The 12,997-nt window shown below is 33.1% G+C and overlaps 1 protein-coding gene across 1 annotated transcript; it reads right to left on the bottom strand.

The window, feature by feature from the left end:
* Positions 1-2,989: 2,989 nt before the first annotated feature.
* Positions 2,990-12,179, bottom strand: LOC103492483 (DNA (cytosine-5)-methyltransferase CMT3). The gene is made up of 21 exons (XM_008452881.3): positions 11,749-12,179; positions 10,390-10,421; positions 9,566-9,662; positions 9,344-9,451; positions 9,132-9,251; positions 8,951-9,044; positions 8,640-8,854; positions 8,445-8,510; positions 8,096-8,368; positions 7,039-7,097; positions 6,871-6,937; positions 6,459-6,788; positions 6,312-6,380; positions 6,149-6,238; positions 5,977-6,064; positions 4,749-4,864; positions 4,567-4,671; positions 4,170-4,213; positions 4,010-4,079; positions 3,793-3,896; positions 2,990-3,328 (listed from the first exon to the last, which is right to left on the bottom strand). The coding sequence occupies exons 1-21, from the start codon at positions 12,019-12,021 to the stop codon at positions 3,157-3,159; spliced, it is 2,592 nt and encodes an 863-aa protein (XP_008451103.2). The 5' UTR covers positions 12,022-12,179; the 3' UTR covers positions 2,990-3,156.
* Positions 12,180-12,997: the final 818 nt, after the last annotated feature.

Consider the following 12,997-nt stretch of genomic DNA (forward strand, 5'->3'; position numbering starts at 1 on the left):
GTTAAGAAGAATGCAATTCGATTAAGAAAACAAATATCCTAACTTTACTTTCTCTATGTGTAACAAGCATATTTAAAGATATAGAAAATATAAACTTATTAGAAAACGTCTTAATCAAATATTTCAAATATAAGAATTATATTTTAAAAAATAAGGCATGATTTACCATCTTAATCTAAATAACATTAGAACATTTATAACATACATCTAAAATGATATAACATATTTGACAAATCTATAAGATCTAACCAAAAAATTAAAGTCAAGAAATACTTGATATTCAGTATCTTTTTGTTTTGGATGACTCAAAATAAGGTTATTTAAATTTCTCAAACATAAATTTTATTCCTCAGAAAATACGAAAACTGTCTAGGGTCTAAAATAGTAACCCCACACATATATATACATATACTTCAAATAGAATTTAATTTTGAATATATACTTATTCAATCATGAGATACATATCTCATGCACCCAAAATTTAACATCAAAAAGTTTTACCATGAAATGTCTTACATAACTTGAAACCAAATTAAAGATCGTTTTTCATTAAATCTATGCAATTGCAAATTTTTCTATTTAGTCATTCTACCAAAGTATGAGGATAAAGTACATCCAACTTTTGTCGAACATATGAAAATATGAGTAAAGTTTTTCGATTCAAACAAATCAAATTGTAAAACTAATAACAAATGTACCTTAGCAAACAATTTCACAATTAACATATATTGCATACTTAGTTATCAAATGTTTAAATTCATCTTCTTTTAACTTTATGTTTAAATTCAAGAAAGATGAATCATGGTGGTGAAAAGATAAATGATGAATACACCAAATACATACATATGCAAAGTCACTAAAATTAAAACACTCACCATACTTGAACGGGATTCTAAATACCTCAAAACTATAGAGAAGATTCTAGTGGATCTTTAATATGAATCAAAATCAATTTTTATACAATCTCCAAAGTGGTGAGACTCGTGCTGATAACGTGTTATGAAATAAAGAATAATGAAACAACCAAAGAGAAGAATAGAGAAGAAAGGAAGAAGAGAAGACAATTGAACTCAATTGTGGCGTGTATACAAATAATCTCTATAACCTCTATTTATAGGTTGTGAGAATAATGGTTAAAAAAATATAAATAGAAGACAAAAAAAAGTTATGAAAATTGATGAGAAGGTTATTAGATGAATTTGTAACCTAAAGAGGTTATGAACATCTAATAATATTTGACTTTAATGTAGAATATTCAAAACAATATAAATTAAAAATACCATGAGAATGAAAGGAATTGTAGTCTAACACTTAAAACTTATTAAAAGCAAATAACAAAATTCAGACTTACTTTGTATAATTTAGCTTTTAATTTGGACTACACTCTCCAAGATCTCAATAATTTCCTTCATAAAAATGTGTTTGAGGCGTATAGTTAAGTTGATTAAGGACAAAAGCATTTGGTGTAATTTTTGTTGTAATCTAAAAGAATTTGATTGTTTTGTTGACTATTTTTGTTTGTTGAACTTTTTTGTACAACCATTCAACTACACGTATGTTATCCTAAATTTTGGACATTCAACTAAGATACCAATTTACAAACTTTACATATATTTTACAATCATGGGAATGCAACTTTTGTACTTGAGCTTGCTCTTGTTTCATTACAACAACAAAACTGCAATGTTAGGTACTTTACATTCAATTAAGGTTCATATGTTAGAATTAAGAGACTCTTGTTTAAAGGAACAGTTTTTTTTTAAATAGAAAAGCAAACTACCTTAAATACCTTAGCAACTTAGATTAAAGTACACCAAGATAAGAGGATGTTCTTTCTTTTATTCTTTATAAAGTTTAGAATCTAACCTAACCTTCTAAATTAACAGCACATGTTAAAATACTAATAAGAATTTAACTCAACAAACACTTGTATGTAATTAAAAACCAAATAGCCTCATGTTCACATTTCCTCACCCCTAATTTGTACTAAATGAAACAATATCTGTCTAATCTAAACTAATTAAGCAATAATTTCAATTTTGTATTTAAAAATACTCACCAACCAAGTTATTTTATTTCAAGAATATAGTTAACTGAGTTAGTCATTGAGGATGATCAACCAAGTCAAGTTAGTCATTGTGAATGATCAATTAAATTAGTGGTTACACTTCATCAAAAAATGGTACTCATTAGAGGTGGTTGCTAGATATAATTCTTGCCACAAGGTGGTACTCATTGAATGTGGTCGTTAGAGTTTGTCACCAGAGTGAAGCAACAATAATCATCTGTTACAAAAGTTAGTTATTGACAATTACTGATGTGTAGAACCCATAGCAAACATTGGAGGTCAGGAGATATATGTCGATTTAGTAATTTCACCAACTTGACAATGGTGCCTCCAGCATTTAGTTGGATTGAGTTGATAAAAACTACCAACCCAACTTGGTGAACTAAACAAAGCTTTCTTAAGATGCTAGCAGAGAAAAAGGCAAATCTTCATCTCATTTGATTAAAAGATCATACACAATTCTGTCATAAACCTTTTTAAAGAATATGCCCGGATTGACTTGCAACTCATTTTGCTTCAAAATACAAACCATTGCATCAAAATTGGGTATATTAATATATTTCTAGAGAACCTTAAGACAACTTGTATAGCCAGAACAATATTGGGAAATAAGAGTGTATAGCCAACCCATAATCAAAATGTTAAAACAGAAAAACATTAAAAAAAAAAAAAAAAAAAAAAAAAAAAAAAAAGGAACTATCTGACTTTTAGCCAAACTATGTTCATTTTACATGGTTAACATCTTAATATCAAAAAGTGCAATAGAAAAAAAAATTTACAACGATCTCAAGAACTTAATAAAATAACAAGAGATTATAATTATTGAATGAGCATATATTACTAAAGTCAAATATCCCAAACGATTCAATGCAGAAATCTAATTCAAGATACAGAATAGGCACTGAATTTGACAGATTAGTGTAGTAATAAATGTCACGTGGCCATGGAATTGGTTATGATATAAATATCAAGGTTATCTCTTAATTGTACATTTCCACGATACAACAATGAGATAGAGTGAATAATCCAACAAGTTAAATCAGCATACAACATAATTTTATATAAGATCTTTTGAAAGAATTACCTCTTCAAGCAACTTCTTCGGATGATGCAGAAGAATGTCGTTTGAGAATGTTGGGAAATTTCTTGGGTAGACTACATACAGGCGCATCTCCAGCTAAACCTTGAAACGCCATGCCTAAGGAATATCCTAAAGCTCGAGCAACCGGTACCGCAACTGCATTTCCTACTTGTATGTACCTGTTACATGACTAGTTCTTATATTGTTCGTGTCTTGGAATAGGTACTTTGATCACTAATCTTCAAAAGAACATAGTATATTACTCTGAGGATTCACTCACTAGACCAAGAAAAATGACAAGGGTGGAGATCAGTTAAAATTTTGTTTTAAGGGACACGAGACAAGTTTTTCTAAAACAAGAAACAAACTATTGATAAATGAAAACATGTAAAACGAGATGGATACAATGCAAATAAAATACGGAAAAAAGGGGGGAAATAAAACCAACAAGCTTGCCGAAAGAGCATACTAACCAAAAACTCCAAAACAGCAGACTAGTCAAAGACACAAAGCAAGTTATTGCAAAGGTCAACCAAAATCCTCAAGAAATAATTGCTTTAATTGAATTGGTAAAGCAATATATATAAATGTTTCAGATGGTGAAATTAAGTCCTTCCTCAAATGCAAAGTTTCTAAAACATACCTTTCTTTCACAGGCCCAAAGAGCTTATAATAATCTGGAAAGCCTTGAAGTCTTGCATTTTCTCGAATTGTCATTACTCTATCTTGCTCTGGATGTGTAATTGCCTGTAAGTATCAGTGGACAACAAGGAAATGAGTTGGTTGAGGGCTGGTTTATACTACAAAATTAAGTAATTTCTCCTACACAAGACGTAAAAAAGCATACGAAGAGTTATAACCTGGTTGTGAGGCTCAGCCCGAGTAACAACTGTAGGCACTGTCTCGTCCCACCATAAGCGAGCAAATGGCCTTTATCATTTTGTAAATATGGGAAATATGAGTAAAGGAATAGGGCAGTAAAATGAATAAAAAGGAGAATGAATCAAAATCAATGCTTACTTTGATGATGAGCCATTCACAAAACTCATGGCATAATCAGGAACCTGCAATTGCAATGGCGTAAGATACAATAGGACTAGGAATGGAAAGAAACCAAAAATGTTCCTAGGAATTCTTTAGCCAAAGTTCATACCGAAATGGAAACAAATGAAGTAAATAGAAATACATGCAATGATGAAAATTGCAATTCAAATTTATAAATGTACCTAGAAAGAGTTGGATGTCAATTGATATTTCAGAAAAAGTAACAATAGACCACCACAATAGAAAAATGTAAATTTGTTTAAATTGAAGAATGAAACCTTATTGTTTTTTACATTTAGAAGTACACAACTGAAACTTGCATATTTTGTTTGATATTAATTTTAAACACATCTGAGAGACACGAGCATCTTACCAATGGCTTCCCAGATTCCAAATACACTCTCTTAACATCAGGATCCCATTCAACTCTTTTATCAGGGCGAACACGAACACCAGGTAAATCTCTAAAGTTTGCTCCCTACGGAAAATGCAGGGGTTAGCGAGTGAATTTTAAAAATTAAAAAGTTCATCAAACATGTTAACATTCAAGAAAACCTTTCTCTTTGGAATCTGACAAACACGTTGGTAGTCATCTGTATTTAGCTCAAGTGGTCGATGATCGTAAAGTGGGTGCATAGCTGGCTTAGACATTGTAGAAGAATCAAACCTTTCTGTAAATAACAGTCCACCAAAGATATTATAATGGGCAGAAACATATTCAATCAAATAAATGAGAAGAAAATCTTACAAAAATAGAGTAACTCATATTAAAGATTATAACCAAGGAAACCGTAACAAAAGATTATTCAGATCCTCAACATCACTTCAAAAAAAGTCGAGGTCTAAGACTTGAGATGAGGCTTCCAATAAGACGTTGAAAATACTAATCCATCCAAGGCAGCCAGCCAAGCACCCAAAAAAAATCTAGAAAGGATGCACCTTTTGCTTTCAAGAGAAAGGTCACATGCTTGGCAAGCTAACCTTTTGGGTGTTTTCTAGTTTACTAGCTAGATAGAAAGTTCATATGATTAAATAATTAAATAAAATCTAGAAAGGATTGTACACTATTTCTTCTAATTAGTTTTGTAGTGTTCCTTGCTTTTGGTTGGCTTTCTTTCTGTGGGTTGCTTTTACTTCCGTTTATGAGTGAACTGATTTTCCATTTTTTTAAAATAACAAAATAAAAAGGCCCATCCAACAAATTTGGGTATGAAGATTAGAACCTTCTACCTAAAAGAATAGAGTATATGTTATTTATCATTAAGTTGGGTTCATGTTAGACCTTTCTCGATTGACCACCCTACCACTGCCATGAATAACATTACTCTCACAATTGAAATATTGTTGACGCCACTCTCTTCTTGTTTGACCTTGCTACTACTGGTATTGTTTTCATCTTTCACTCTCTACCCTCACCGTCTCAGCCTCACTTTCTCCCCATCCTCCCCTCTCTCACACACTCTCTTTTCCAACTTCTTGCTGCTGCTTGATAACAAAAGGATAGAATATTTTCAATCATGTATACACACATATATATCCCAAACCATCTAGGAAATTGACTGGTGGTCTGGTTCAACTTTTAAATCCAAAACAGTTCTCAATTTAGAACATTCCAAAACAAGATGGTTGAGTTCAATCATTGATTTCAGCAAAATAATTAAACCGAACCAAATTGTTCACACCCTTATCAGAAATCACATGTTGCACAAGCGACATGTACTTTGCATTCAATAAATCTAAGATATATATCAAAAGATACTTGGGAAGAAATAAAGTAGCTAACCTTCCCTAGGTGATCTAATTAAATGCTGAAACTCAGTCTTCGGAGGTTCATCGTAAGGCATTTCATCTCGTCGTTCATCATTTTCAACCTGCATATAACAAAGCAAACAAAAAAGAATATAAGCACAAAATTAATAACCAAAAACCAATCTGATAAGTCATGTATAACATACAGCAGGAAGATCGGAAATTGCATCTTCCAAAAGAAGCTTCTTTTCCAAATGAACGTCTTTATGTCCTTCCTCGTAAGCAACAACATTCATCTGCATTATTATCATATGTTCTCGTTAGATAAAATAAGAAACTAACAATAATGCCTCAATAACTATCCCATACCTCAAATTCAGTAGGAATTACACCCCTCACTACAACATCATGAGTTGGAAGAGGATATTGTGGAAGCTTCTGAAAAAATGGGAAATTAATGTTATTACAAGTTCCACAAGGTCCCCAATACCAAAATCAAAGTTCTTATGAATCAACCTCTGTTGGTTGGGCACCCCACATAAACATTCGCATACGAAATTGTGGAAGACCATATGCACCTGCTGCCATCATTCCCATTCGAACTTGATAATTCATTGATATTAAACGACCAAGAGCATACCGTCCCAAAAATCCATTGGCAAACTTTACTATATCAACTACGTTCTCCATCAAAACATATTTAGGCCTGAGATACTCCACTAAGTCCATATAGACAACAAGCTGTTTGTTTTTCTCATCTTCCAGTGGATTTTCTTTGTTCCTAAAGCGATTGAAACCACTAATGCCCTGGCAGGGAGGCCCTCCACATATAACATCCACATCACCCTATCAACCCAAAAGTTCTCATTAGACTAACACTGAAAAAAGAGAACAAGTAATGAAAAATTCAGCAAAATACTTAACTTACCGGCAAAGGTAAGCTCTTTGATTTGTAACCACTTGTCACAAAATCTTTCAACTTTTCCTTGCAGTTGCTGTTCAATAGAATGTAACATATAACTCATTCAAATGCTTGATCATAAACACATAGATCATACAGTTATAACAGGCAAGACAACCACACTAGAATATGTACCTCAACCCGTCAATTGGCTCCCATGTGTCTTCATCAGAGCCATAACCCTTCCAACGAACCTACATTTAAATAGAAATAACTAAAATAATTTAAGGGGTGATTTTATCTTTTTAAAATAATAAATAAATAAATAAAGAGGAAGAAAATGTGGCCGGATTATGTATTTAACTCATATCAGCTACAACTTGGCCATTTGAAACCATGCCACATAGCTAGAACTCACTAATGCTTCTGGAAAATGCAAGAGCATGCTATTGCTATCTTTCTACCTTCCCTTCCATCTTTCCTTTTAATGCTTCTTCTCTTCCATTCTTCTTCCATTTCTTCTTTCAACTCTTCCAATTGCAAGTGAAGAAAAGTGTATGTTGCCATAAACACATTTAAAATGCACAAAAATTAAACACTCTTGACCCTGACCCTATTGAAGATGTTCCCGTAGGATTCACTCGTGCAATGGTCACGCACCTCATGCCACCCTCACCAAAGTCAATCATCTAAATGCAACTTGAAAACATTGATCATAGCTTTTTCCAGTCGGATGCAGAATGTGCAAACCTTGTTGTCCCATTTTGATTGTTCCAAAATTTTCCTAGAAATTAGCAACACCAAAATTCTCCTCCATCCATGTTTCCAATAGCATCTTCTTTAGGCCAGAGCAAAATTTATTCAGCTCTTATGATACTGCTCTGAAGGCTACATATTGATCAAATTGTCCAAGCATATGTGTATTGTGATCTCTGCACATATTGATCTAAGTGATCCAAGATCTTCATTTGTTCTACATTCCCACTTGCTCTCATTAAAATAAATAAAAATCATTCTTAACACATTACTTCGCTCCATATAAATATTGCTTTGAAAATTACCTATATCTCCTCGTATCTTTAGAAGTTCTCACAAGGTAAAGTAATATAGCTAAGAACATCACTATTCTAAGACTCTATTAGGATCAGAAATAGAAAGGATGAAAGTGATCAAATAGACAAATATTAGTTCAAAATCATATTTACATCAAACTGATTTGGCAAATTGATAATTATGATTCAAGCTCAAATACCTTAAGAAACAATCCTCGCTTTTTAGTTTCATTGGGATCACCATAACATATTGCAAGTATTTTTTCTACTTCAAACACCTCTCCATCATCTTCAGTTTTTTCATCTTCCTCTTCCTCCTCATCTTCCCCTTCATCTTCCCCTTCATCTTCATTAGCAAAAAGATCAATGTACTTTTGTTGCGGCTCTTTACTCTTTATCAAAGAAAAATATTTGCAAAGCATTTCCCACTCTTTTAGCAACAACAAAAAGTCTTCCGCCATTTCATTTCTAACCTGCAATAAAGAAGCTTAGAAAGCACAAGCACATATTATGGCAGAACATCAAGTTGAAGTGAATCATAAGGTGTACCTGGGTCTCTGGATGATTGAACCTCAGACTTTCACAAGCATACTGATTTAAATCAACGGCCCATTTCTATTAAACAAACAAAAAAAGACATTTATAAATAAATGTAACCAACCATAGGTTCCAAAAAAAAAGGCAAAATAAATGAAATAAAAATAAATAACCGATGAAATAACTTAAGTATTTATAGCAACATACTGTGACTAGGTTCACCCCAGACAAATTGCCCCCTAAACATAATCCAGTTGACATGGCACCACATCCTGAATACAAATCGAGAAGTGTAACCTCAGGCTTACGGCACTGCTGTGCTTGAGTAACATCTCCAATTTCTGAGTTCACTTCACATGCTCCATCGGTATCAACCTCAGAGGAAATTGTTGATGATGTCTCACTGCCAACTTTTTTCTCACCTACAAGTTAATATGCATGTGAGAACCCTAAATTCTCAAAACTTGAGTTACAATTGAAGAAAGTGTTCTCAGAAACTAATTCTTTTAGAAAATTACTTGTTGGCAGTTTAACGAATGAGGAATATGGTAGCAAGTATAACATGTCACAGTAAAAGTCACAAGAAGGAAGACGTTTTTTCTTCTTATCCATCTAGAAGAAAACAAACAGACAAACAAAATTAGTATCACTCTAAGAAAATCCTGAAACATTCACTAGATGTAAATAACAAAATCATACAGTGAGGGGAATTCTAGCAATATTTAGCTTCTTAACAAGACAATCCAATGGATTATCATCACGGACTTCTGAAAAAAATACACGCTTGTCATTGATGAGATGAGCGTGGTCTTTCACAACCTAACATGTAACAAACAAAAATATAGTGTCAGCTAATTATCCAAACACATTTTTGAGTAAAACATTATAAAACAGCATAAAGATTATCTTACAGTATCTTTAGCTCTATAATACCATTGTGCAGTGAAGTAGAGTTCCCCGTCAACAGCCTCAAACATTTCAATAATTTTGCATATATAATCATCCTCCCCATCTTCAGCCTAAACAAAACGTCCCATGTACAATTATAATAAGAATCTATGCAAAGAGTTTAAAATGAGATATACTATACAGAAATTTAAAAACATTCCTCTAAACTTGACTGTAAACCACACCTTCACATGGGCATCATCAAAGAGATTGTATGTGATATTGTCAACTTTGGCCTGTGAGTAATGATGCAGAGCCTGGATTACCTCCTCGGAGTCATCCCTATAAGATATCAGAAACAAAAAGGCACCAAGAAGGAAAAAAGAAAACTGTTAATCTTAAGAACGCATTCAATTTAAGAAGAAACCGTTCACTCCAAGAAAAATCTACACTGTCATCCGCCCAACATTTCTTTCCCAGAGTATTATGCTTTCCTTGATCAATAACGAGAGGTCATTTTTTTAGTAAAAGAAACATTTCATTTAACTATAATTAAAGGTCATAACACAAATGACTTGTAAACAAGTAACATCAATCTATGATGACGAAAAGGTTATCTCGTCCCTTTTTTGAGATAATAGAGGAACTCTACGACACACCACTTTTTCCCCACTGCCCTATCAGATATTTGACTTAAAATAAATAATAGCATTATTAGAGATGTGCCAAGCTCTTAGAAGGAAGTTAGACCTTAGCTAGAAGAAAATAATAAAAATAAAAAATAAAAGAGCAGCAGTTATCCTCTCTCTGATTCTTTTGAGTTGCTGAGCTGCAGACCTTTTCATTCTTATGAATTGTCTTTAAGTCTTGTTTTTTTCCTAGTTTCTACCTTGAATTTTTTTTTCTTTGTATTGTCGTGTTTTTTTTTTTTTTTTTCATTTCTTTTAACCAGGCTAATTTTAAATTTTTAAAAAAATAAGAAGAAGAACAAACTGCACATCTGTACGTAGAATACGTGCATAAAGCTTATCAGCAAGAGTTGGGATAGTTCATAAAATAGAGACGGTACCTTGAATTTTTCTCCGCAACTACCTTCTTCTTCTGAACAAACAAATAAAGAAGAAAATGAGTAGATATGAGTAATGTTGAGATAAGAAGAAAATGAGTAGATATGAGTAAATCTAGAACCAAATACTAATATATCGTCCATAAACAAGCATAGTTAATAACAATATAGGTCACAAAAATCAACTAATGATCAATGTACCAGAGAGCCTAAACAGCAAGAGAAACTACATGGACAACTTGGAGATCAATGGCACAATAAGAATCTAAGTAACAGTGTATCAGCATGCACATGACTTGTCCTCTAATAGAACTAAAATTGAACCAAAAATAACATTAAGATAATGCCAACCAAATGTAATAGGATCAAGTTGTTCCATGAGTAAGTGGCAAAGTGGCCTTGCGCTGCCACAATACACTGAGATTCAATCCTACAATTAGTTACTTTAACCAAAAAAAAAGATCAAGTTGTCCCATGAAAATAGTAGCACATAAGCTAGCCCATATACTCATAAAAAAATTTAATAATCTTATAGTATTAATTTTAAAAATAATTAAAAACATCAACAACGAGAACATCAAGACAATGGAAGCTGTCAAATAAGTTGGAGAACACTATTAGATTTAAAAGTTAAAAGCTTCACCTATTAGACACCTTTAAGGTCAAGAACCTATTAGATAGAAATTGAACAGTTTAAAACTAAACTTTAAAATGAACTTAAAATTTTATGAGAACAAATTTTTATTTTAGAAGATGCTCCTAATTTGTTTATTATTAAAAAAATAAATAAGTTTTTAAAAAAAAGTAAGAAAACCATCCACATAGGGTTTTAACCTTCTTTCACCCCGTCGATAAAATTGTTTGAAATAACAAAAATTCAGTGCATCATGAGAATTCCGACAGCAAGGAGTCTACAAAAGCATGGAAGCATAGTACAAATTCACACTACAAAGACTTCAAAATTAAACACATAACTGTTTTATAAATCATAGAACCCAGAACTTTTAGCAAAAAGCCAAAGCATTATAGTCAATCATGACAGCAAAACACCCACTTGAAGCTCCAACATAATCGTAAATACAATATCCCCATACACAAATAGTCACCTCACTTCAAACCCACTCAAGAACCAAGAATGACGAAATGGGTCTACTTCCCTCTCACGTAAAACTAGCACAAAATTACCCCCCAAATTCTTGCAGCTAAATCCCTCCAATAAACCCAACAACCAACAGAGTCTTGAAAAACCCATCAAACATGCAACAGCACGAAACCCCCAATACTCAATTTAAACCCATCCACAAACAAAATCACCAAAACCCCAGAAAACAAAATTCAATTTTGTTTCAAAATTCCAATTACCTTTCCCGCATACCGAAGAGGCCACCGTTCTCTGGCTTCTCTATCAGGAAAATGCGGCTCTAAAAACCTAGCAGGAGCATCGTCCTCCTCAACTCTCAACTCCGCCTTCACTTTCCTAGTCTTAGCCGCACTTGATTTAGGAGAAGAATTGGAAATGGGAGTTAAATCAGCATTAAGCTCGGTTTTAAGCTTCTTTTTGGGGGAAGAAGAAGCTTCAGGATCGGGCTTAGGAGAAATGGGAGTGTCGGATTTGGAGCGGCGCCTGGAAGACATTGTGAGAGAGAGAGAGGAAAGGAACGGCGGGAAGAGAGAAAGAGCGGAAAAAATGGAGGAGAGGGAGAGGGAGAGAGGGAGAAAAGGCGTTTTATAGTGTCGGAGAAAAGCGAAAATGGAAAATTAAATTGGGGGTAAGATTTCGAAGTTGGGCGGGAAGTGAAATTTTTTTCTTTGTTTTTTTTTTATATTTATTTTATTTATCTAATTATTAAATTATTATTTTGAAATTTCATTACTTAATTATTATTCTGTATGGTCTGTATGGTCTGTATGGTCTGTAGGGGTTTGCGAAAGAGTGGATGTGAGTCGGGTTTGGGGTTTGAAAGTCTTGCAGTTGGGTCGGGTTAGACCGGTTTGGGTGGCAGAGATGGGATACGTCAGTCTTGTCCCTTACAAGAATCATATATATGTATATATCTGGACTCTTCTAAATGGAGGGCTTTTTGAGTATTTAATGGTGGGGAAATTTGAGTGTGGTTTCAAAATTAATAAATTCTCTTTTTTTTTTTGCTTTGGGAAGAAAAATATCATTAGCTAACCAAAGTCCCCTCAACAAAGGTGGAGGGGAACCGGTCTAATCTCCAATAATAACCTTTCACCCATAACTTCAATTACAAGAACGAAGGAGTAGGAACAAAAGAACCCTTCCATTACTATTGACAGGAGAAGCCCTCTCCGAATGATGGGCCAACCCATTCAGAGATGTCTTAAATTATCAATTATTTGTATTAATGTAACTAATTTCTAGGATAAATTTGACATTATCGTTAATTAAAAATAAAATATTTTTAGAAAAACTTACATAAATGTAACAAAACTGTAAACTATTTACGGTCGGTGTAACAAAGTCCATAAAGTTAGCCATTTTTTAAATATTTCAGGTTTGCCCTTTTATATTTCTTTTCTTTCTCACGATTCGTCTTCCTGTTATTTCGTCTTCCTCATTGTCCTCTACGATTTCGCCTTTCTTCTT

Source organism: Cucumis melo, chromosome 2 (assembly GCF_025177605.1).
Source record: "Cucumis melo cultivar AY chromosome 2, USDA_Cmelo_AY_1.0, whole genome shotgun sequence".
Taxonomy (NCBI): Eukaryota; Viridiplantae; Streptophyta; class Magnoliopsida; order Cucurbitales; family Cucurbitaceae; genus Cucumis; species Cucumis melo.